This window comes from Orbicella faveolata, unplaced genomic scaffold (genome assembly GCF_042242905.1).
Source record: "Orbicella faveolata isolate gen_17 unplaced genomic scaffold, um_ofav_v1 contig_3, whole genome shotgun sequence".
Classification (NCBI taxonomy): domain Eukaryota; kingdom Metazoa; phylum Cnidaria; class Anthozoa; order Scleractinia; family Merulinidae; genus Orbicella; species Orbicella faveolata.
Genome location: NW_028301558.1, coordinates 5,871,397 through 5,896,177, shown reverse-complemented (window position 1 = coordinate 5,896,177; position 24,781 = coordinate 5,871,397). Strand labels below are relative to the sequence as shown.

The following is a 24,781-nucleotide window of genomic DNA, read 5'->3' as shown; positions in this document are numbered from 1 at the left end:
AGTGTGCACTTATTGCTTTTTTTTTTGAAATGGACTGGATGCCTGAAAAATGTTTGGACATAGAATAATAAACAATTATTGAATGAGGTTTTTGTGACATCCAAAATAATCACGGTCGAGACCTTGATTATTTCGGATGTCACAAAAACCGAATCTAATAATAATATTGTTTTATTATACATTGTTTTAAAGAAACTAACAACAAACGCAGTATCGCACTGAACACAGTTTATTTTCGACAAGCCATGTTCTTACTTCGCTTTCCATGAACTTTGCTCTTGGAAATCATGCATTGCACACGCAACCTATGAATTATTCACTAATCTGCTAGCAGATTAGTGAATAATCTGTAGGTTGCGCTGTTTCCCAGAATTAACTGTAGGCTTTTAGCCAATGAGAAGACAGATGGCAACTACAATGTTTAATAATGCATGTTAAAACTCTAAATCAATAGATGAAGGGCAAGTCTCCAAAATACTTATAATCCTACTGACAAAAGCAAAATAATACAGACTATCAAAAGTAGGGGGGGTTTCTTTTCCAAGGAGGAGTGGAGGCGGTGAGTAACTCTTCAAAGATCTCTAATGTCTTGTGTATGGAACACTACACAGGTGTAAGTAGTGCCACATTGTCAGTACAGAACTGTTGAGTGTCTTGAGCAGGGAAAGAATTGAGGTTCTGCTATGCTTATCTTAAGTCAATTCTTTCGCACTGGACACTGCTCTAAGGGGTGGGACACTTCCCAAGATGGACATTGGTGACTGGCTAGTCCTGCCTAGATTTTACCAATATGTCTTTAAATTCTCTTTAAGATGGACACTTCTCTAAGGCAGAGAGCTAAAACATGTCCCAAGAATGTCCAGCTTAGAGAGCATTCACTGTAAAGACAAAGCCAGTGCTGTGCAAAATAATCATATTTTCAAAGTTCACTGATAGCTATAAAAATATTTCTCTCTTTAGGTAATTAATCTCTGGGTTTTACAGGAGACAACAAGATTTTTGGCCTCATTTTGTACAAATCATAATCTTATCTTCAGATGAGCTCCTGTACGTTGTTCAGCCTTAAATGTTTTCAGAACAGAAATCAACCCTAACCCTAACCCAAATGACATTCTGTACAAAGCAAGTAACGTAATTAAGAATAGTTTGAATATGGTTACAACATACTACTGTAACTTACCATGAAATCTTATAAATCTCTGTTTTATAGTATCACCACTTAAGAAACTAGGTCACAATATCATTAGGAGTTTAAAAATGTTTGTGCAGTTTTTGCCCCTTTTTTTATTTTCACTCTTTATAATAAGTGGTACCTACTTCACTGTAAATATTTTAAATCAGTTTAAGTTCCAGTACATTAATATTTACCAATCTGTGTCCTGGTCAAACATTTGCAAGCTAAAATATACCATAACCTATTTTAATTTTTTTTAAAAAAAGAATGTTTCTTTGGCCGATACTTTGCATGCAGCTTTTTTGCAATAGTCAAAGTGTCACCAACAGGACTGTCTGGAAATGAACTGGTGTCTTGCGTCCACTGTGTTTCCTGTCCTAAGACGGCAGCATTAAACTTGTTACTGTCAAATGGAGTTCCATGTGCAATTGCGTCCAGAAGAAAAGACACAAAGAGTTGCCAGCGTGGTTTGTAGTAACTATTCACAAGGCCGCCCCACATCTTGTTAGCATAGTCATCAATATTTCCACGAGGACCCCACAAAGTAATTTGGTTACGAGCATTGTACTCGTACAACTTGCTCTCCTGCGCATTTGTTGCAAGTGCCTTGGCACTGTTGAGCCAATGTCCTAACAAGAAATACTGGTTTGATGAGAGAATGGCATCCATGTCAGTAAATAATTGAAACAACTTTGTAGCTGCTGCTTGAACTTCAGTTTTTGACTTGTTATGGTAGCCAGAGAGCACTTCATAATAGATGTTCACGGCAATGAGTTGCAGGGACTGTCGAGTTACATCCACCAAGTCATACCTTTGAGAAAGAAACATTTCAGACCATGAACCATCCGTACAACCAATTGAATAATATCCTGCATAGAGGTATTTCCTTTCAGAGAGGGGCTCATGAAAGCTTGCAGTGTAAGACGGAGCAATTAAGCTATTGACAGGGAGTACTGACTACTTCACTGTGTTGTTCTGGAAAATATCCTTCCCTCCCCCCCCCCCCCCCCCCCTCCACCCAAGGAAGGTATAGTGGTTTCGTGTCCCCCACCCATCTGGAAATTCCAGTTTAGCTTCATACTTTCAGTTTCTAAATTGAGCTTGGGAAACCCCCCTCCTGTTTGGAATCTCCAGTGATCTTCCTGTTTTAAATACCAGAAAATTTAAATGACCCATTTGGCAAATGAACCAAATGCACATGAAGTTAGATAGTCTGTCCACAGATCCTACATTTTGTTTTTAGTTCATCAAGGCTGCAAGCTTAGCAAAATATTTACCTGGTGCCTGGGAAATGAGTGAGACAAAATGCAAAGCGGTGGAGTTGGAGAAAGACAAAAAAAAGGTCTGAGTTAGAGCTATAAGAAAGGCACCATCTAAATCTGTCTTCTATTGTGAACACTGAAGTTGCTAGCCCTATGTGATAATCACCTGAAAGGTTCTACTGGACTGAAGCTGTCTGCCGACAAAACCATTGCATCCCATGCTTCCCACACGTCCTCAGGTGTGTACCACTGATTGAACTTTAAATGAAGTGATGGGCGGTTCACAATGACTGAATGAACGTGATCAGCATGCCCATCAGTACAGTTGTAGACACTTCTGCTAAGCAGTATCCAAGCATTAAGAGAATAGTTGTTCATGCCACCATACCTCCTGTAGGAGTAATCTTTAACCCAGGACATGATGTCAACCTGCTCTGACCTCCACCCCATCTCATTCATTAGCTCATAGATGACATCATTTTGTTCAATTCCTTCTGGTGTTAGTCCTGTACCAATCATGGTAGAGCCTTCATGGCCATGAGCATCAATGGGCCCTAAAAATGGCATGGAGAGTGAGGTGCATTATCATTAGGTTTTTTTTTTTACTTCATCCAGGTTAAAAATGAAACTATCCAATTACTAATCTGCTATTGAATACCACATTAGTTTTTTTTTTTATAACAGGCAACTAGTTAACTTAGATGGTTTTCTCAACAGAGGCTGTGGATAAGGTTCACAGCCACATTAGATTTTCCAAAATTTAAGGTGGCTCTGAACCCTCTCTGACTTTTTTTAAATTTTGTAACTGTTGAAACTGTTTTGAACCACCTTAATGAACCACAATTAGGTGTGACATTTATATAATCACACATACCTGAAACAACATTCATAAAGTTTCCATAAAAACCAATATTTCCTCCAAAGTTATGAAGCATACACCAAATAAATGGCTGCCCATAAAAGGACTCTGTTCTTTGCCAAACAGGGCTTACTTCTGCATACAAATCCAAGACAATCATTTGACCTTTAGGTACCCCTTTAAAGAAAGAAAAAACAATATTTAAAAATATAGCTTGAGGACAACCTCATTCCCAGTGTCTCTCATCTTTCTGCCCTCTCCGAGCAAGAGAGAGGAACCACCATGATGTTGATGATTAAAATAAATCACGAGATTCAAAACATCAAAAACTTAGGCATGCAATGTTTATAGCAGTCTCTCAAGGGCCTTAATTATAACATAAAAAAGTAACTTTGAAACATGCTGGGGGGGGGGGGGGGGGAGGGGACTCCCATGTGAAAAAATCAAGTATGCTTGTAAGAAAATTTGAATTCAACCCCTAAAACAGACCAAATTATCTGGGTTGGACTTGCACTTTATTTGACCCCTAAAAGATATGACTTCAAACAGAGATGACAGCATTTTTTTAATTTCTCCAAGGGCACTGTAAAAGATACTTTAATTAGCAACTTAAAATAGGGGCATTTCAATCCGAACAAGCATCCAAGACCTTTTCATATGGGAGCTGGTCCCCACCCAGAGGATGTGTAACCTTTTTAGAAACATCTACACTTGCCCCAAAGACAGCTTACTGGGAAACTTGCCATGCTTTAATTGGTGCTTTAATTGTGCCTCATAATTAGCTATAACCTAATGATAAAGAAGGAACTGTCAATAGACTATTACCTTGTAACAATGCCTTGATTTGTGGTGGCTTCCAAAATCCAGTATCCTGAAAAAGCCACCCCTGCATAAGCCAGATAGCCTTTGGATCACCTGCAAGCATTCCGTCATACACTGCTTTACTGGCACTGGAAAGATAGGAGGGCTCACTTGAACCTGGGGTCATCTCATTGAAAGTATCAGCATTGTAAATGTGATCTGTTCCAAACTCTGAGGTCATTGCTTTGATAAATGCTCTACCAATTTGCTGTAATGGGCATTCATAATAAGTTCATACTATTAGTAAAAGAAAGTACAGGTACCAACTGAAGACAGTTTTTAGCACAGAGTGCACTATTGGGATGGTTTAAAGAGCTGTTGTTCGCTAAGGCACTAACGCAATAATGCACTACTGCAATAACAGCATAAGGTGCAAACTTTAATGTTTGCTTAATTAATTAATTTCAATTAATCAATTAGCCTTGCAGGAAGGGGAACTGGGTGGGGTAGCTATAGGTACCTGTTTGCATTACGCAAAACGTGTCATACTTACTTTGCTTTCTTTGATAACATGACAAAAATATATCATGGTTTTGCAAATCCCATTCTATCCTTGTGATGTGGCTAAGAACAAAAGTAATTTGCTCCAAATGCATGCACAGATTAGTTAGCGTCAAAGTTGACTATACATTAGGTAAAAGATACATTTCATACGGGACTACCCACGAACATTGAGTGCTTTTCCTCATGGTAGAACATAATGTGTAAGACGCATGCATTCTAGCATTGCTAGTGTGATAAACTCCATTCTCGAGTTCAGATGCTAGGTTCAGAGTTTTGGCTGGGAAAAGCAGCTATATCTCAGGTAACATCAGTTCTCCTTTTTTACTGTTATTTTAGCATAAAATAAAGGCTAATGTTGGCAAGCAACTTTAAGCTTAGATGAGCCCACACTCATCTCTGCTGTCCTTGACAGCACATGCCTTTCCATATTTGGTAAACACTATTTAAGCGTAGTACGCCATGCGAGTAATCAGTTTCTCCCTTCTCTAAGTCCGCTGTTTTATAACTATTGTGTGTTTGCCAGAGCTCAAATAAAGAATGGAAATGTATTGCTTTTCCTTAGCAGCTTGTTTGTTTCCTCTGTCCTGAGTGACTCTTGATCTCATGTCAAATTCTCCTCTTTTTGTGGAAGGAAGCAAAAACCAATTTATCACAAGAATCTTGCAGTGTATCAGATGTCACATAGGGTCTTCTTCCATTCAGCCCTTCAGTTGAGCTATTTATGCAAAATTTATTTGTTCATTTATTTACCTTAAAAAGAGGGTCAGTGGGATCCAAAAGATACGTGCAACAGTATGTGCTATTGAAGTGGCCCCAGTCACCAAGTCTTGAAACATTGGCCTTTGGGAAGACTCTGGTCAAACCTTCTGGCACATGTCCAGCAAAACCTGGAAGCACAGGGGTCATACCAAAAGCTCGCATCTGGTCCAAGATCTTATGCTGTAATTGTAACTGATTTGTGTGCCATGATGATGGAAGAGGGCCTCCCCAACCACGCAGGTTTCCCATTCTTGCCCTATTGAAAACCAAGTAAAAAAAAAACTGTTACAACTGAGTTCATAGATCATCAGATTCTCCTAACTAGGCAAGTAAGAAAAAAGCTGGAAAAGGTTAGGAGAATTTGACTGTTGATAACAAGATGTACATACCAAGCAAGAAAGGCTGGTCCCCCGAAATGTTGATCAATCTCTTGCTGAGTGAGACCGATTCTCAGGTAAACTTTTTGCCAGATCGCCTCTTGTCCATTGAAAGCTAGCGGCAAATTAATGCCATTCATGACCATCCAGTCAATTTCACGCTCCCAGCGAGTCCAGTTCCACCATACAAAAGAGTAACTTACTGTACACACATTCTGGTAATAGCGAAATCTGAGGGAATATGCACGATCAAAATAATGATGGTTATTAATATAACTTGATGTGTTTACTTTTCATGAATACTTAGTGGTCAAAATTGCATAGAAGCTCTGTGGATCGACAAGAGGGTGACTGGGTTGGGAATGAGGTGGTACCTAACAAAACAAGTTGGTTCTTCTTTGCTTTTAGAATTTTCATCCACAAGGAAACTGCACACATACTTGGTAGAAAATTCTGTGAACTTGTTTCTCTTAGAAAATACTGATAAACCTGCTACTTTAAAAAAAAACATCACTCACATTGAGTTCAAACAATAATGAGCAAGCAGTTTGCTTCTACCTATTACATTAAGGTACAATGAATATGTATTCCACAATATTTCTGAGTAAAAATGTTCATATTGAATTCCATTTCAATGTGGACTGTATATAAGAGGTTAGCTCTGGGCATAAGTTTTTCCATTAATTCTGGATTAATACTTTAAGTCAGAGATGTCATGAGCTTTACAGTCAGCATTTGTAGGCCACACAATTATTTAGATTGCATGGTACCCTTCCTGGAGTTTCCAAAATTAATGTAGTTTCCGTGTGTGGCTGTTATTGATGCCATGTTATGGGGATAATAGCTGGCCGAAATACTGATAAAGTTTAGCCATAATGAGCTGCTAAGGTGAAAAAAGGTTAACTCTACATACAAGCTTAGTGGCCTGGTGCTTATCTCCAGTTTCTGTGTCATGAAGTAACTAGGAGTATTTCTACTTCTGACTGGATGGGATGCTAGACCATCACAAGGTTACCTCCAGCATTAAATTTGCCAGTACCCATTAATACACCTGGATGGAGAGAGGCACTGTGAGCGTAAAGAACAAACCACAATGGATCACAATGTCCCCAGCCAGTGCTTAAGCCCAGACCACTCAATCCAGAGGCAAGCGCACTAACCATGAGGCCACTGCACCACTATATGCCGCTAACAGTGGAGTCCAGTTTCTGGGAAGACAACTGCACGTCTGCATGTAGGGCATAATAGGAGCTCTGATCTCACAAGACATGTAGGGGTGGAGAGAAGTGTGTTCCAAGGAACATCATGTTTCCTGTACATTTCACTCCCAATTTCCACCTCTACCTTCTAATGATTCAATCCACTTTGGTGCCTTTTCTCTTGTCAAGTGTTACAAAGTTGCACAATTTTTCCCATTTTCTTCCAGGTTTTTTCCCCTGTACAGTTCCCTCCTCCCCCTCCCCCGCCCATAAAGAAGAGATTGTGGAGCAATTTAGAAATACCTGTTTGGACTGGTTACCATGACTGTTTTTTGCACAACAGGGAATGGTTCTGGAATCTTGAGCTGATCTCCACTCCATGAAACATGAGCGTGACAACTGTACTTGAGAAAGTGCTGAAACCCCAGTGCTGCAGCCACCCCAGTTGTGCCAGTTATAACAAGCTTTCCTTCTGTAGTGTCTGTAACGTATTCAAAAGTGTCTAGATCTGAATGGGGTCCGAGGCTTGAGTTCACTCTTATGAGGAACTTGGAGGCGTGTTTCGGAATGAGTCGTGTGATGAGATCTTTCACGGCCTGTTCTTGCGCTGCTTGGGGGGTTTTCGTCTTAATATGAGAAAACTGCTTGAACCTAGAGCTGTTGATTTTCACCCCCCAACACACCTGGATCAAAATCGACCCAAGTGTGAAGGGAACAAAGCCGAATTTCTTAGCCAACATATTCCCTGATGTCCCTTTCGTTCCCGATAGAAGCACGCGCGAGATCGTCCCGCGGAAAGGCTTACATGCGTGGCTACCAAGTCCTCAGCGTGGCCACAAAGCCAAACACAAAAATTGTAAGGAACTGAAGGAAAGAATGTCGTCTCGTGTTTTGAGGAAGTTACAGGGTGATAAAGAATTGGAAATCTCACGCGGTGACGATGAGGACGAAGATGAATTGAATTTTGCATCAGTTAAGTCGAAAAAGAAACAGAAAGCTGTTGTAAATCCTTTTGATTTGGTGAGTACTAAGTATCTACACACGTACACAGTCCTGGCCCGTAACCCACACGTAAGCTTATGTCGTAAGTTTAACTTTTTTCTGCCGTTATGACAATTTGGTGAATCAAAATTTATTAGGTTTTCCTTATATTTCCGAGCTAAAAGCAAGCAAAACATCCACAGGAAAAGCTTCAATGTGTACTTTATAAGTTATTAGAATTAATTAAGCTCATTTATTATAATAAATTAGTGGTATTCGTATGACTGCGAATGCAATTAAGTAAATCTCTCCTCCCTCCCCCCCACGACCAGACCTGGGATGGGTAATGCAGGGGCTTTCACATGATATTTCTTCTAGTTTGGTCCCCTGGTAGGCAGGGAGTATGCTCGAAATCATGGGTACCCCGAAAACACTGACCCCTGGTCCCAGTCTGCGGACCCCCTCTAAGGACCAGTTCCACAGACTGCCTATGGACCAGTCCACAGACTACCCCTACGGACCCCCTCAACAGACCAACCCCCGAAATGGAATAAAAATAATAAAGAAATATTTCAGTTATGGGATGGCTAATAGATTACTCATGTCAGCAAAATTTCGAACGTTGCATTTTGCAAATAGACTTGAGTTCAGGCTCAAGCGCAATTTATATCATTACACATTGCCATTTCCTTTGCCGTGGCCATACAGTATATGAAAGGCCGGGAAGCCTCCGGGAAGCCTCTGGGAAGCCTTGAAATTTGTGCACTTTCTCCTCTGCCGTTTTGTCTAGCCCATTTTCCCGTGGGTTCGTGAACTCATTCCAGGCTTCACAATTTGCTTAGCGGAATTACAGATTCAAACAAGCTTGAATGACCTAAAAACACATCTTCTCCTATAGCCAGATTGAGCCATGAATGGAAGGTAAGAACTTTCCTTCTTTTTGCCATCAGCATCTCCTTACGCTGAAAACAGCTTTTAGGCAATTTTTTTTTTTTTGGGGGGGGGGGGTGTTAAAAACCCAAGTCCTTTTGTACAGTGTAATACTCAAAATTTCAGTTCATTTTGGCGCCACATAGTAATTTTGCATACAGTGCCTTTGCCCTTCATTTGAAGTGAAGCGAAATGGAGAGTTAGAAGTCGAGCAAAGAGCTGGAATATATTAAAGAAAATGCTTTGCAAAGCGAATAAGTTTTCTGTTTCTTAAATAGCTCTAAACATCTTGACTTTTAACCACAACCCCCTGGGGGTATTGAGCCGTTAGCTCTGAACATCACAACCCCAAAAATGAAAGGGGAACCAGATTATATGAACATGTGTATACAAATGTTTCATTGGGTGGGTGTGCATCGCATATTGCATATTTCTATCTTCAAACAGTTAATAAAGTCTGTTTACTATTTGCTGTGTCATTCATTGACTGAATGTTTATTGTATCATCTTAAAGCTGCCTGGTGACAGCACAGTAATGGCTGGTCATACAGTATGTTTTGATTTTACTCTTCCACTAGCCCAAAACCAAAAGCTTTCCTCTTTTAGTTGAATGTAGATGATGAACAGTCAGATAATGATTCTCAAAGTGATCAAGAAGAAGATACTACAACAGATGTTGTGGACCAGAATGTAAAAGAAGAGAAACCAAGTTCAGCAGAGCCTGCTGAAAAGCAGACATCTAAAAAGAAAAGGAAGAAGAAAAAGAAGAAAGGAAAAGGAGAAACAGAAAATGGGAAACACACAAAGGCCGTGAGTACTTCAACTAAATGTCTCCATTTTTTCGCTTAGTTTTAGTTTCCATTGAGAAGGTAATGTCAATTAGCACTCAAGACAGAGGTTGACCACATTTCCAAGTCCATCAAAGATAGATCTGCTACGCATCGTATGACTGTTTGTGTGATGTGGTGTTTGGAAATGCGGTCAAACACAATGTATGTTGATTTCATGAATGAAGAATATACATTGTGTGTTTGTGTTCAGGGTCTCAGGCTTTTTAGACCAATGATTGTACATTGTGCGTGTGGTGTCACGCTTTTAGAAAGATGAATGTACATTAGATGTTCATGTTCATGATATCCCATTTTTCGAACAAAGAATATAGGTTGTGTGTAGCATGTTCATGGTCTCACGCTTTTAGAATAAAGAATGTACATCATGCAGTAGTGTCTTGTGGTGTCACATTTTTAAGAGGATGAATGTATCATGCGCATTGTCCTTTTGGTGAATCGACTTCCGGTGAGACAAATCAACTTTACTAAAGACGAGCCAAGCTGGCCTGTGCAAATTGAGTCAACTTGTTAACATTAACTACCCACGTTCATGAGTATTGTCTTCTTCTCTGAATCCACTTCTGGCCATTTCATGCTTTAAGAACAGCGAAGGTTTGTTTTGTCATTTTCTTGTGCTTGTCATTTAGTCATGCTTGTGATTTTGTCATGCCACTCAAATTCCTGCATGGTGACGCACAAGACAAAATCAAGTCAGATTGGGTATACTGGACATGACTGCGAACCTGAGCTTGAGGTTTGAGTATGCAGTTGAGAACAGGAGGCATAAAGAGCCAATGTCAAGATCCCTGATTTATAGCAAGGAAGGAGCATTGTTATAAGAAAAACAGTGCTACAAGCCTCATAAAGGTCAAGGATAACAGAACATTTTTACCAATGATGATATTGATTTCTCAATGATACTGTTTTGTTTCTAAACAATTAGCAAAAGGAAAGCGTTGATGGTGTCAGTAAACAAGTGAATAGCAAACCAAGAAGTGATATTAAAACATCTGGTAAGAAATCATAACTAAATAAGTGTTGTGATAAAAGTATTGTTAAGGTGCACTGTGGATTCTGATTAAGCTCAGCATTGGAGTTAGAATTTACCAGATCCTCTCAGGTTTAAGTTCTTACTTTGAATGATCACTAGTACAATGTAGTTGTAGCTGTGTTTGGGATTAAAATTTACATTTTTCAGAGCAGTTTTTAATTGCATGTCTAAAGCAATCATTCCAAGCAATTACTTTGGTTTTGGTTTTGGTTTCACTACGGCACTCAATTGAAAACTGCCATAATGACTTCAATACAGTTTGTATGCTCCAAAAATCAGGTCCAGTGGCAACATTAGGAGAGAGCATTTCTAGGGCTCTGGATACTAAAGCTGTGCTTGGAGTGGAACACAGGTAAGGGTACTAGTCAGTTATTTCTTGCCTTATTAGAGGATAGAGTTTACGTGGAGAGCTTGAGAGCTCATACATATTCAGCAGTAACGTACAGACTGCTTGCATTGGTATATTTCAGCTCTAAACAATACGCTGTATCTGTCATAAATGTAGCTTCAACTGCTTTCCTGTCAAACATTTGGCATAAGTTATCTTGACTGTTGTTTTCTTGTGGGCTGTATAACATGCACGGACATTCAACTTGTAACTTCCCATATCATGTATGGTAAAACCAAGTTACTCATGCCATAGTTTCAGGTATATTACTATGCATGCAGGTAAGTGTTACAGATACAAGTCAAGGGTAAAGAATTGCCCAGTATGCAAGAGAGGCAACTTAAGTTAATTTGGTCACTTTTTTCACAACCAGAAACTTGAATGCAGAGAATGAAATGAAGAGAAGATTTGGATCTCATATTGTCAGAGCAGAACAAAGGTAAGTCACCTATCAGTGATCATGGGAAGTCATTAAATAAATTTAATTTTTGAAACAGCTGGCCACACGACTAAATTAGGCAGTTATGTGCTTAAAATGGGTCCACCCAAAGGAATGTCTTCTGGTTATTTTCAAAGGTCAAATTGTTAGTGATTTTCACTGCAGCTGCTAGTCAAGACAGTCATGCCAGCAACCAGGTGACAGCCTTGCCATACCATAGTTTAAGGATTATTTAAGTTTTAATGTCAAACTTTGTGCCCTGTTCAATTAATACATTGGAAAAAACTCTGCAAGTTTATTCCCTACTGAAATCTGAAATGTGATGCCTTTTGTAAGCAAAGTCATACAAATGTATGCAATGGTGTCAGCAAGTATTCCTTCTAACCATCTCTCATGGGCATATTAGTTTTTCAGGCTACTTTTCATTTTCATTAAATATTAATCTTTTTGTACAGACAAAGAAGAGCACATCAGCGAGTCTATCATCGCTCAACAAGGTAATTCATGCGATTAACAATGTGAAAGAGAATGAAAGAGTTTGTGATGAAGGACTGTGCACTTGTTTATTGATGTACATGTATGCAATCCTCTCTGTCTGTCTAATTCAAACTTTTTTCCTACATATAACTACCAGTTTTTGCACAGTTAACTAATTGAAACCTTTTCTAATCTATATAACTGAGAAACAATTTTTTTTATTTGATGTATCCTTCGTATTCCTGACAGATGATGTAAGAGAAATACTGTTACTAGAGTCATCTTCACTAAACTGACTTCTAATCTTGTCTTCAACAATGATTGTAAATGACTCTGTAGACATTGTTGGGGGAATTAGCTGACATGTTAGTCTCCTCTGCAACCGTTATTAGGGTCGTCACGCAACACTTCTCCCCCACTAATGGCTGCTTAAACCTGAACCCCATTTGTTTCCCTTTGTTTAGAGTTCACGTGAAAATTACAGAATGCACCCATCACGCGTTGCCTATTGTTAGCTCTGAAACCAATCACGTATCAGTAGTTTGTCAGTGACGTCAGTTTCCCCGCGTAAATTCATCACCTCCTTAACGAGATGTTGCAAGACATCCCAGAGATGTCCTATGGATCTAACTCAGAAGAAAATAGTCGAAAGTAGTTCTAGGTGCTTTATTTGTTCGTTGGCTTCCCTCAAGAATAACAAAATCTTCATTTTCGGTAAGAGTTCACTCGACATTGCTGAAGTCATCCGATCCTCGCCATCGTGGACGTGAGTCGCTACTCAGAAAACAGTGAACTGTCCGTCTGTAGAGACAAAGGCTACCAGCATTAGATAAAATTTAATCGGGCATCAGATAAGTTGAAGGAGCTAAAGAAAGAAATCGAAGAAGTCTTGAAGGCAAGAGAAAATCTCAGGGCAAAACGCCTACTACATCCAGATGAGAATGCCGACAGAGGTGCCAAAAATACATCAACTTCATCACCTCGAGGAAAAGCATCTAAATCCCTGCGATTTGCCAATACCACTTGCACTTCTTCTGCCATCCACGAAGATTCGGATGCGTTGGAAACACCAAAAATTTCATATTTCATATTTTCATATTTTGTCCCTCAAAAGCAAATTCATGTAGACTTAAAAGCATATCTTGCAATAGAAATGAGCCTAAACAATGCATAAACACATGGCAAATTACAGAGGTGTCAAACTCAACGAGTCGACATGCAGATAACAGCGGAAACCATGCAGACCTATGACCTATAAACATTTGCCATAGCACGATCTAACAGCTCAACTCCACTTAAAATATCTCCTTATTACACAACATGAAGTGCCCTTCATGAACACGAGTGAAGTGACAAGAAAGGTCGAGTGACCGAACAAAGAACGGCAAATCTACAAATGTCACAAACCGTAGAAGTTGTGTAGGCTAGTCAACCCCATTTTACAAAAACATCTTTCCTATTTGAAACTATTTTTTCAATTGCCAACTTCTGATGATAATTTAAAGTGGGGATTTTGAACTTGGTAGACACCAAAATAAAGGCTTCTTCGAGCGACACCATGTTGGTTTCACTATCAGTAGCCGATAGAACACGAGTTGTGATTGGACAATTAGTCTTGGCGCGACCGCCTCAAGAATATGTGAGGGATGTTGTGATTGGCTAATCCGCGGAAACAAATGGGGTTCGGGTTTAAGCAGCCATTAGTGGGGGAGAAACATTGCGTGACGACCCTAATAACGGCTGCGGAGGAGACTACTGACATGTAGACAAAATGTAGAAACGCAACTTATATTCTGAACGATAAACAGGAAGTTCTGACAATACTCGATACTCGTGAAACGCATGAAGAAGATCTCGGTTCTCTTGCTCGATCTCAACTTAGTTCCATGTGCTCTGTCACATGACCTTGTTTGTGTCCCATGATTCCACTACAACTCGGAGGGGGGGGGGGGGGGGGGAGGAATGACTGCGAGTTTTAAACAGAAATTGCAGAATTGTTCAAGCAGTCACAAGGGTTGTAGTTCAGTCCAGTCCAAATAATAAATTTTGTTTGCCACACCAACAGGTTGGTGTCAGTGAAGCCATCATGGCCACACATGGGAGCAACTGGTTAGTGACATGTTAACATGATTCCTCATTAGTTTGTTATTCAATACTAACAGTACTTCTTTCCTGTTACATACGGTTTGATATCTTTGCTTCTTCACAGGAATAAGTATGGAGTTCCTGGGAATCAAACGTGGGTAAGTTGAATTATTTCATTTCCACCCAACTGTCAGAACTAATCTACCTGTAAGTAAAACCACATTACATTACAGATCTCATTAATAAAGTGGGAATTTCCTGAAGGTAGGGTATACCCAGTTTATATAGAGAGGCTTTATCCTGTGGATCAGTCCCTCGCCCTTCAAAATACCATTTTTGACAAACAAAAGTGAACCGTTTGATTTACATGTACAGTCCTTAAAAATACCCCATGAATTAGCCCTTTTCTATAACCTTGGATTTATTAATCCTTAAAATACCTAACAGATAACACAGCAAGTGCATTTGCCAGAGCTATTTTGATAAAGCCTTTTAATGATCTAAATGGCAATTTTTGACCTTTTTCATCCTTCACCTTGGTGCAATACCTGCCCATTTATGTACCTCTAACCTGAAAAGTGAGCTCTTTTAGGTGGAACATTACTGAGGACTTACTCCTCTGTTGGTCCATTGAGGGAATTTTTTAAGGCACAGAACTTTAAGATTTTCTTTGGAAATGAGTAGTAATATTGTTGTTGTTTTAGAGGTTGTGTTTTTAGGCTTTTCTGTCATTCCTTTTTAGGTACAACTATTTTGCCTTTAAGCACTCTCCTTCTTATCAAGAAGTCCAGTTTCTATTTCTTGATGCAGTAGAATCATTAAACCCCAACAACATTTCTGTAAGTAAATTACCCCGGTATGTCCATTGTAGTTTTGTCACTAAGTTAACTGAACAAAAAAAAAACCAAAGAGATCCATTTAAGAGCGCTGAGTTTAGAAACTGAGTTATTTTTCTCAGAAGTAAACTCGATCATTTTGAAGGTTCGCCTTCTTAACATCCTGCACAAGACTGGGTACTCTCACATTGCCCCTCTCCAACTATGTGTATACTACATGGGTTAAGTTTCATGGTGGTCAATTGCTAAAATTCAATGCCACTTCTAGTTTTCTTTGGTTTGAAGTTAGGAACAGTTTAAATCAAAAACGTGCATCATGTGGAGTTATTCTATTGAAGGAAACATTCCTCTGTACACCACATAGACACAAATACAACCCTTAATCTCCCACATTGTTCTGACGAAAGGCTAATGCACCAAAAATCAGCTTCAAAAACTCACTACAGTCGAACTTTGATTATCCGTACCTCGATTATCCAGATTTCTCAATTATCCAGACTTTTTCTCTAGTCCCAGTTTTGTCATGATCATTTATTAGTCATGATCCAGATCCGTAGCAATATTCTTTTTAAAACTATAGCATTGAAAAGTGCAGTCAAAAATGAGGTTGTTTTGCTTTTAAAGAGCAAAAGCAGCACTCGCACGGGTCATAACTAATGAAGAACACTCAAATGAGTTCCGATTGGCTGAGAATTGAGTGGTTCAAGATGTACAGTAGACCATATTGTTTTCCAAGCAATTTGTAGAAGTGTTGTTTCACGATTAAATGTTGCTTTATTTAAACAGTTTTGTTCTTCATTAATATTCATATTTTCAATTATCCGGACCCTCGATTATCTGGACTATTTCGTCTAGTCCCAACAAGTGCGGATAATCGAGGTTCAACTGTACTGATTAATTTGCCTTTATCCACTTCTGGTTAATACATGGCTACTTAATATTCATATTGTTGTTGTTGTTGTTTTTTGTTGTTGTAGACCATTTTAAACACTCATCCGTACCATGTAGACTCTCTTCTGCAACTCAGTGAAATCTGTAAGATGGGAGAAGATTACCAGATGGCTGCAGAGCTAATAGGTCAGAGTTACAATGTTTTGTTTGTGTCTCTCCTCCTTACCAACAACCCAAATGTGTCCCAAAAAAGGTTGAAAATTTTTTTTTATGCTCAATGAACTATAACTGTATGCAGTTAAGCCAGTGCAAATCTGAGATCACCAGCTGTAGATACTGAAACATCCACTCATATGAACTGAAGGTTTGAAAACAATTATTTTGATTCTGTTGTATTTCAGAAAGAGCTCTCTACTGTCTTGAACACAGTTTCCACACATTGTTCAGTCTTACACAAGGCTATTCAAGGCTTGAGTACAGAAGGGCAGAAAACAGGTAACATGTTTAAGAGAATTTAGTATGGAAGCCAATCAAACCAAACACATGATTGTCAAATATCAAGCCTTGCAGAATTTGTCAGAATGGGACAAGAAACAATGAAAGTGATAATTTGCATCTTTATGTCAAATCTTGTACTGTGCAGATGTAATCATACTAAAACCCCTCTAGAGCCCTTAAAAACTAGTAACTTTGTAACTTTATTGACATCTTTGAAAGCCTATTAGTTGTCTAGCACTGACACCTACAGCAAGTTCTGCGCACATATCGTGCTTGTAAATTTGTTTTAAGCTCCAATTATTTCATGACGTTCCCTATTGTAATAACTTAAGGCAAACAGTATATAATATTTATTTTGTCTTTGCAGGTCCTTCTTTATTGCTTTGTTTCGTCAAATCATCTTTGTGGGACAAAAAGGTAACACACCTGTAGACGATGATGGTTTCAATTGCTAATCTATTTGTGTCAGTTGATGAGTGTGTGCATGGCTCACTATAGGGCAGTATGCTTGTAATTGCCCAGGTGATCAACACAGCTTGGAATTTCTAGTTCTTGATATGGTTAACCAAAGTTATGTACACTTTAGGGAGAGGAAAGACTTCCAGCAGAATTTGCTTTGCCTGAAACTCGATTGTTTAATTTTCAAATTTTAGGTTGCTACAGAACAGCTTTGGAGTTATGCAAGCTCTTGCTTAGGTGAGAGAGGATCGCTAAATTCCAGTTGAATGTAATCATGTCATAATGCTTGCTGTATTCCATTGTCTCCTCCACTCTGTATGGAGAATAGGACCAGCTTATATAAGCATTACATGTAGTTGTGCTAGCTCCCAGGGTCTCTCTTCCTTGATCCTGTTCAGGGAGTGGGAAGAAGAGATAAAATGAAATGAATGGGTATGATTGAATTGTGGACTTAAGCCTCCTGTGCACATGCTCTTTGGTCTTGTCACACAATCTTTTTTCTCCATGACAAGAAGATTGTGTGATATGCCCAAAGAGGGTCTGTATTGGAGGCTAGGGATAGTGTTGAGACTCCTAATTGCTTCACTTTAGAGAGATGAAGATAACAGTTAGTGTTAGCACCAGCGAGTCATCTCTCTTTTCACATCTGTAAGAATAAAACAGACTTACATGTAACTGAAATGCACTTAATTGTTAACATTATTCTTACTTCACTTTGAAGAACACTCCACTAGCCTCTTCCTTTGTTAATCAGTGTGATAACTGTTGCTGTAGTTTTCAAACTCTTGTTTTCAGTCTGGAACCAGATGAAGATCCTCTTGGTGTTCTCCTTATGATTGATTTCTATGCCTTACAATCTGAGCAGTTCAGTTTCCTTATAAGACTCTTTGAGGAATGGGAGGTAAGACATTAGATATTAAGTATTAAAGAGAGCAGATTAGCCTGAAGTGTCAGTCATCTCCCACCCTCACATTTCAGGCTAAGAGCAGATGTTAATTTTTGTATTGCAGCAAGAGTTTTTATCCACAAACAGACATTAAAAAACTGTTTGCTTAAAACCTATGTGATTAAAAGGAGTGATCTTGGTATGGCTGTGCTAATTCACATAGCCTAAATACAAACATAAGAGAGAGTTAAGAAAGGAAACTTTGATGCATGCCTGAATTTGAGCAAGAATTTAATTTATACAAGGACTGTCCACTTTTCTCAGACTCATGCTGGTTGCATCTGCTTCTTTAACTTAAAGTGGCATGAATTTTAAAAACAATCTTGTGTGTTTAGCCATCCTGTCAAATGTGTATTATAAACTGTAATCACGTAATTAAATAATACTTACAGCTATACCAACAGTTGTATCAACACTACAAGTTCTAGTGTAGTTCAAAGGTGAGGTAATAAAACTAAAAAGGAAATACATATTAAACAAAACAATCGCAATAATATTGTGTTTTATTAGCACTGACACTTTAAATTCTCTAGTCCCACAGGAACCTGTCTCAGCTACCAAATTTTGCTTTCTCTGTGGCTCTTGCCTATTTCCAGTCAAACAGACAAAATGGTCAAACAAACAGAGCTGATGAATTGGTAAGTTGCCTTTTTTGATAGACCCTTTCCCTTTAATGGTGTGAACAAACTGGCTTTGTGATTGCCAAAAGATTCTGGAACATCACCACAAAATTAATGGTGTCAAAATTTGCTTTAACAAATTTAGCGAACGTTTGTGTTCCCCCCATGTGTGATCCATGTCTCATGGGTAGGACTTTACTTCAACATCATCAGCTACTGTAGATCTAACTACAACAAATAGTTTCTTTGGGTAGCAATCTGTTTGCTGCTTTTAATTTTCATGTAAAATCCACATTTTAGCCCATTAAGCGAGAACCACTACGATGTAAATCTGTAAAGTAAAGGTAAAAAGGTTAAGTCTACATATGAGCCAAGTGGCCCATCAGGCTGGAGCTTATCCCGGTTTGTGTAGCATGAAGTGGCTAGGAGTATTTCTGCGCTCCCCTGGATGGCATGCTAGTCCACTGAAGGGCTACCCTTAACATTTAATTTTCTGGTACCCATTTATACACTTGGCTTGAGAGAGGCACTGTGAGAGTAAAGTGTCTTGTCCAAGAACACACCAAGGTGTCCCCAGCCATGGCTCAAACCCGAAATGCTCGATCCAGAGACGAGCTCACTAACCACAAGGTCACCGCGCCTCCCACAAATCTGCAAAGTACCCAAGTCCGTTTCTATAGGACTATCAACTGACTGACTTTTTAAACTCGTAAAAGTAGTTTATCTATTCATTTGTTTTGTACCAGACTTCTTTTTTAAACTTTCTCATCCTTATTCTGTTGTTTCGTTGCAGCTCCAGATAGCATTGATTATGTTTCCAATGGTAGGTTTCAATGCTGCTTATTTGGACTAACCATAAGATTTAAATATTAAGAGGGATATCTAACGATTGTCCTCAGTACAAAACCAGAGAGTTACAGATCCGACAACAACATTTAAGACCCAGTTTTAAATTTCTTATAAACAAACAAGGAAGTGTTTTGTAATCGTCTTCTCGTGTAGACGTTAAAAGCTGTACATTTGCTGGTTACCCTGTGTCGTTGAGAGTGTCTGAGACGATTAACGAATCAGCGGAAGATGAATTTGGCCACACAATTTGTCTAAATATCGGATTTATACCTAGGCGAGTTATCCGTCTCAAAGGGATAAATCGTCTCAGATGGACAAGTCGTCTCCGTAATATAAATTTGGCGTCGGATGATTCGTCTCTAGTATAAATTGGGCCAGTGAGCTGACAATGGTGTTTTCTTAGGTTTTATGTCCTCTGATGGAAAAGTGTAACGTTGTGTTAGACTCCACCCTCGTTCAGCACCCGTTCTTTTGTCCTTCACCAGGAATCAGGTATTGTAAACACTGTGTGTGGTTTCAGTTAACCTTCTTGTGAAGTTCGTTGCGAGAAGAAAAAAACTGTCCAAACTATTTGAAACTAGAAAATAGACAGGAATAAACTAATCGCTGCTAATCAGATTCATCTGCTCTTAGGGGAGAAAGGAGAGATCTGGTAATGAGCCGCTGATCCGATAGCATTTTATTCAAGGGTAATTGAGATAAACCCAAGTTTCATTTTAAAAGGCATGATAAAAAACAGCGAGCCAAATGCATTTATAACCAGCTCGAGATAGAACCTTGTGAGTGAAATGTAACCTTATTTTCAGAATTTAACGGCATCAAAACTGGAGAATACATGCAAATGTAATGGGTTTTTTTTTTCTCAACCTGTGTCAGTTATTTCATGAATTCTACGTTACAATATTGATTTTTCAAATGGTCTTTTTGCATTTGTCTGCAGTGAACCCGTTGCTTTGAAGCAGCTTGAGGCGCTGTACATAGGCAGGACATACCACGCCTGGAAAGAACCCGGGGTAAGACTAACTGCATCAATCTTGTTAACCTAACTTTAACGGGGTAAAAATAATTGTGGAACATCCACAAAACATTATATTGCTGCCGTTACGAAGAAACTATTTCGTTTGTATTTAAATACGAACTCTTTCTGGGTGACCTTTGGAAAAGCGTTCTTCTCGAGAACTTACATGTATTTTCTTGCTATTGGCAAAAAACGGATTTTCCCTGTGATAATGATCCTTCCGAATTCAAACTACCGTAAATTCTCGAATTAGCGCCCGGGGCGCTTATTTCAAATTTAGAAGAAGACGGGGGGCGCTTATTTAACTTTTCCCAAATCGTGGCCTGACATGATCATCTTTTTAATACATCATCTGCGCGTTAGCAACAACATAAGCTGTTTATCGACATAAAAAGCTGATCCTAAAGTTTAAATCGCGGCACCGTTAGTACTTAACGTGTTCAACGTATTCACTTAACGTGTTCAGAAACTGAAACAATGTACAAATCTAAGACTACATGACGAAACTATACATCCTTTGTTGTCTCATTACTCGTCTACAAAATTGGGGGAGGGAAGGGGGCGCTTATTTTAACTTTCGGCCGATAGGAGGGGCGCTTATTCGAAGGGGGGGGGGCTAATTCGAGGATTTGCGGTTGTACCATAATACTAGCACCCATTATGCCTTTGTAGTATAAAAAAAAAGAGAAAGAGAGAGTTGCTTAGTAGTTTTGACTCGATAACGGCAACATCTTTATGCAGCAACTGGGTCTACTTTCTCGTAAGCCTTGGTAGGTTATGACTAGAGCCGGTTGGACTCTGGATCAAGAGGTCTGGGTATAAGCCTAGATTGGGTTCTTCCCGTGTTTGTTTTCTATCCTACAGTATATAGGTGTTTTGGCGAATTGCTAGGCAACTTCACAGTTATCATGGCGATGGACTGCCATGAATAGCATCTTAACTTGGGTGAATGGCACAATTCTTAGTCACGTAATTTTACTGTTATAAACACCTTGATCTAGTAAATCTGGTAAATGATTGAAGTGACGTAACGAACTTGTTTCCAAACTTTGAACTGTTGAGTTTCGTTGCAGGTGATCGACTGGCTTGTGCAGAATGCAAAAAAAGTTCTAGAAAGGGTTGAAGCACGTGATCCATTGGTTGAGGAATGTAAACACAAGTGAGTTATAGCTAATTAAGAACGATTTTCTCGCCCAATACTCTGCCGTAATCACTTGTCTGCTTATCTTTTACATTTTCTGACCTACAGTGGAACCTCCGTTAACGGACGCCTCCCATAGGTGAACATTTCTTGGTCCCAGCCATATACAAACACTACATTTTTAACCTCCCGTAAGCATACATCTCTCTTGCATTGTTTTCTGATCCCAATAGTGTCCTTTACGGACGGTTCGACTGTATATGTATAAGTGAGAAAAAGTTCTTACAGCGATTTCTAACCAATCAGAGCAAACAACCTTGATTTCAACCAATCGGAGCAATACCGAAACCAACCTTGACCTGGCCTGCATACGTTTCAACCGCGCTTGGCGCTGGTTCCATGTTTTCAAGCCATTGTGACCGGAGGCAAGTTTACCCGTGCTTGGCGGCGCTCGTTACAATTTTTCCTACTCTCCTTGCTACTAACTCGAGATCTGATTGGTTCTTTGCAGTTTCTACCGCAAAATTAGAAATTGAATTCAAACTGTTTCTCCCTCCTTTTTGTGTTGGTCAAGTTGAGCTGAGAGTTGAGATTGTTATCATTACTCTCTTTTTCCTTATCCAGGCGACAAGTACGTTACAGGGGAACACCGCGAAATGTTTACAGGCACGTGATCATGTCAGGTAAATCAATTTAACTCTACTCTCAGTTAGGCTTTCGGAATTTCAAACACTTCCAGAACACTTTTACTTCAATTGTGGTGATTAATCCTACGCTTTTATTGAAGCAGGACTCGAAATATGTGGTGCGTTCCTTTCTTGAAGGTGATTCAATCATGGCCTAGAACATTTGTTATAGTTAAATCAAATTAACACTTCCTTTGTTGTAGATATTAAAGATGCTACTGCTTCTCTTCCTATGGTAAGATCTCGTTGTTTTCTTTTGGTTCTTTCCTTACTTTTTCTCAAGCTCTGTAGGTTGGTAAAAGGTGAAATCTATATACGAGCCAAGTGACCCGTCAGGCTGGAGCTTATCGCTGTAGCATGAAGCGACTAGGAGTATTTCTACTCCCTCCTGGATGGGATGCTAGTCCATCGCAGGGTTACCCCCAGGATTAAATTCGCCGGTACCCATTTATTCACCTGGGTAGAGAGAGACACTGAGAGTATATGTGTCTTGCCCAAGAACACAGCACAATGTTCTCAGCCAGGGCTCGAACCCAGACCGCTCGATCTTAAGGCCAGCGCGCTAACCATGAAGCCACAGCGCCTCGTGGTCACGATCGCCTCAAGTACTGTACTGTGTAGTTCCTGTCAGTCAAACAATGTGCTTCAAATTTAAGCATGCTTTATCTTATATCCCCCAGGTTTCAGTTGCTACTTTTTCTCTTTTGTTTTAGGACTTGGCGAATGTTCCCCTTGTGTCCTATGATCCTCTGCCACCTCAAGATTCAGTTACAGGCTACGCGCGGCCATCAAGGTAACGACGTATATTCAAGATATTTTTAATAACTTTAATAATTTTTTTATAACTTCCGTCACCCACACGGTTAATTGGTTCTTGTTTTTAAGCAATTGTTAAGTTAATATTCATGGCTTAAAAATTATTCTGCTCATTTTACAAGCCGTCTATACAAAACAGACTTGTTTGACAACACAACATTCTCGAAAGGTTAAAAGTTTATGATTTATTTAGCTACTTACGTGCTTGTCTGCTTTCCTACATCTTCTTGCTTCTGTCCATTTATCTCATTGTGTCTTTTTCTGCTATGTAGTGGATATGTTTGAAGTTTTAACAAAACAAACTTCGCAATCCACTAGACGTGATATCCGGTGGATAGCGTTATCAACCCTTCGAACAACCGGGCCAGCTGATTTTCAAAATTTACTACAGTATCAAATAACAATAATTACGAAAGTCATCCTCTAGAGAGTCATCCTCCGCTGTCATAAATAAGGACAATTCATCTTTCCGTCATCTTTTCAGGAGGAATATAAGTCGTGAGGAAGACCACGGTCCTTTATCCATGTTTTTCCGCTCGCTGCTTCCTTCCTTCAACGCCCAGGCCCCTAACGGACCACGCGTGGAAGTGAGATTTGAACAACCCATAGAGGGAGCAGAGGGTGGGCCCAGGCCTTTGCGGGATACAGAACTCGCAAGGGGCGTGGAAAACCTGATGGTCGCCATGAGAGAACTGCTAAATACTCTTAGTTACCGTGAAGAACCTGAAGAGGCTGGGGACGAGCAAGGAGATAACCCCGGAGAAAATGATCATGCTGAAGATGAATGGGAAGATGGGGAATAAAAACATTGCAAAGCTTACTTATAAAATGACCCTGCACACAGATTTCTGCGCTCATCTGTGCAAGTGGAGCTATTCTTGGTATCTGTACGGCAAAATCTTCCAGCTTGTAGTTACAGCATAGATCCCCGGATTAGTTCCAGGTAAACCAGTAAATGGCTTCCACTAAACTTCCCAACCCGGATTGACTTCATCTTCATGTTGCACCTTGTTTTGTGCGATACAGCGTTTTGAGACTCTTAAACAATGGCGAGAAAACTTAGTTTTCCTTGAAGTTTCTTTTTCAAAGTCGCTTAATCTCTTGGCACACTACAACACGCCCATCCCCGCATTGAAAAATGGCGGTGAACCAACTGTTTGCGCGACGTTGTCACAGTAAACTTTTGTAAGACGGCCTGAGGAACGTGACGGTCACAAAACAGGCTGTGACAGTGCAGCAAGGGCAGACGACAACAGCGGAGGCTTAAAAGATCAGATTAGAAGGCGTAATACTTTGTGGAAATGAAAATTTGAATTCTGTCCGTTGGCTTATGTCCTCTAGCCAGGGGTGACTGGTATAAAATGGTAAAAGAAGCTCAAGTTTGGGTTTGAGAACTATCTTATCAATCCTAATGTTTCAGAAGGTACAGCATATTCTTGATCAAATCAGATTTGCTCACTTAGGAAGAGGAGATCGGAAAAACGAGCGGAAAGGGCTTTTGAGCTTACTTGTGACTGTTGATGAGCTTGGTCGGCGGATTCATACCCTGCGCGTGCGCAGAAGTTCTATAATCCCAGAAATGCTGAGCTTGCGTGATAGCCGTTCGCAGATAGGAGAAATCATTTGAGTGTGAGGGAGGAAGCCTCTTGCAGCTCTTTGGGTTTCGTTGTTAAGGTCACATGTAGAATGAAGCGTAAGTAATGAAAATTGAAAACAAGTGACCAGCTGGAGAGTTCTACATTACTTAAGTTGGCTGGAAGAATATATATTATTACAGTAATTAAACTTAACAAGAAGCAATGACTTTCGTTTTATTGAACCATTTTCATAACCGAGATTTAATGA

The 24,781-nt window shown here is 39.6% G+C and overlaps 2 protein-coding genes across 4 annotated transcripts; one reads left to right on the top strand and one right to left on the bottom strand.

The window, feature by feature from the left end:
* Nucleotides 1-213: 213 nt before the first annotated feature.
* On the bottom strand, nt 214-7,801 carry LOC110068161 (alpha-N-acetylglucosaminidase-like). 2 transcript variants are annotated; one of them, XM_020775532.2, is made up of 7 exons: nt 7,299-7,801; nt 5,809-6,027; nt 5,411-5,675; nt 4,121-4,364; nt 3,311-3,472; nt 2,603-2,990; nt 214-1,985 (listed from the first exon to the last, which is right to left on the bottom strand). In XM_020775532.2, the coding sequence occupies exons 1-7, from the start codon at nt 7,733-7,735 to the stop codon at nt 1,421-1,423; spliced, it is 2,280 nt and encodes a 759-aa protein (XP_020631191.1). In that variant the 5' UTR covers nt 7,736-7,801; the 3' UTR covers nt 214-1,420. The 2 variants fall into 2 exon arrangements, with proteins under 2 accessions (XP_020631191.1, XP_020631193.1); XM_020775534.2 differs by having other exon boundaries at nt 2,825-2,990.
* Nucleotides 7,802-7,871: 70 nt separating this feature from the next.
* Nucleotides 7,872-24,736, top strand: LOC110068162 (ribosome quality control complex subunit TCF25-like). Of its 2 annotated transcripts, XM_020775535.2 has the most exons (23): nt 7,872-8,015; nt 9,513-9,716; nt 10,680-10,749; nt 11,067-11,139; nt 11,549-11,614; nt 12,070-12,111; nt 14,157-14,200; nt 14,301-14,334; nt 14,919-15,015; nt 15,990-16,089; nt 16,305-16,398; nt 16,769-16,818; nt 17,055-17,097; nt 17,656-17,761; nt 18,340-18,444; nt 19,220-19,249; nt 19,679-19,767; nt 20,216-20,288; nt 21,367-21,452; nt 22,059-22,117; nt 22,324-22,355; nt 22,834-22,913; nt 23,421-24,736. In XM_020775535.2, exons 1-23 carry the CDS (start codon nt 7,872-7,874, stop codon nt 23,737-23,739), a joined length of 2,040 nt encoding a protein of 679 aa, XP_020631194.1. In that variant the 3' UTR covers nt 23,740-24,736. The 2 variants fall into 2 exon arrangements, with proteins under 2 accessions (XP_020631194.1, XP_089153682.1); XM_089297556.1 differs by lacking the exons at nt 22,324-22,355; nt 23,421-24,736 and having other exon boundaries at nt 22,834-22,908.
* Nucleotides 24,737-24,781: the final 45 nt, after the last annotated feature.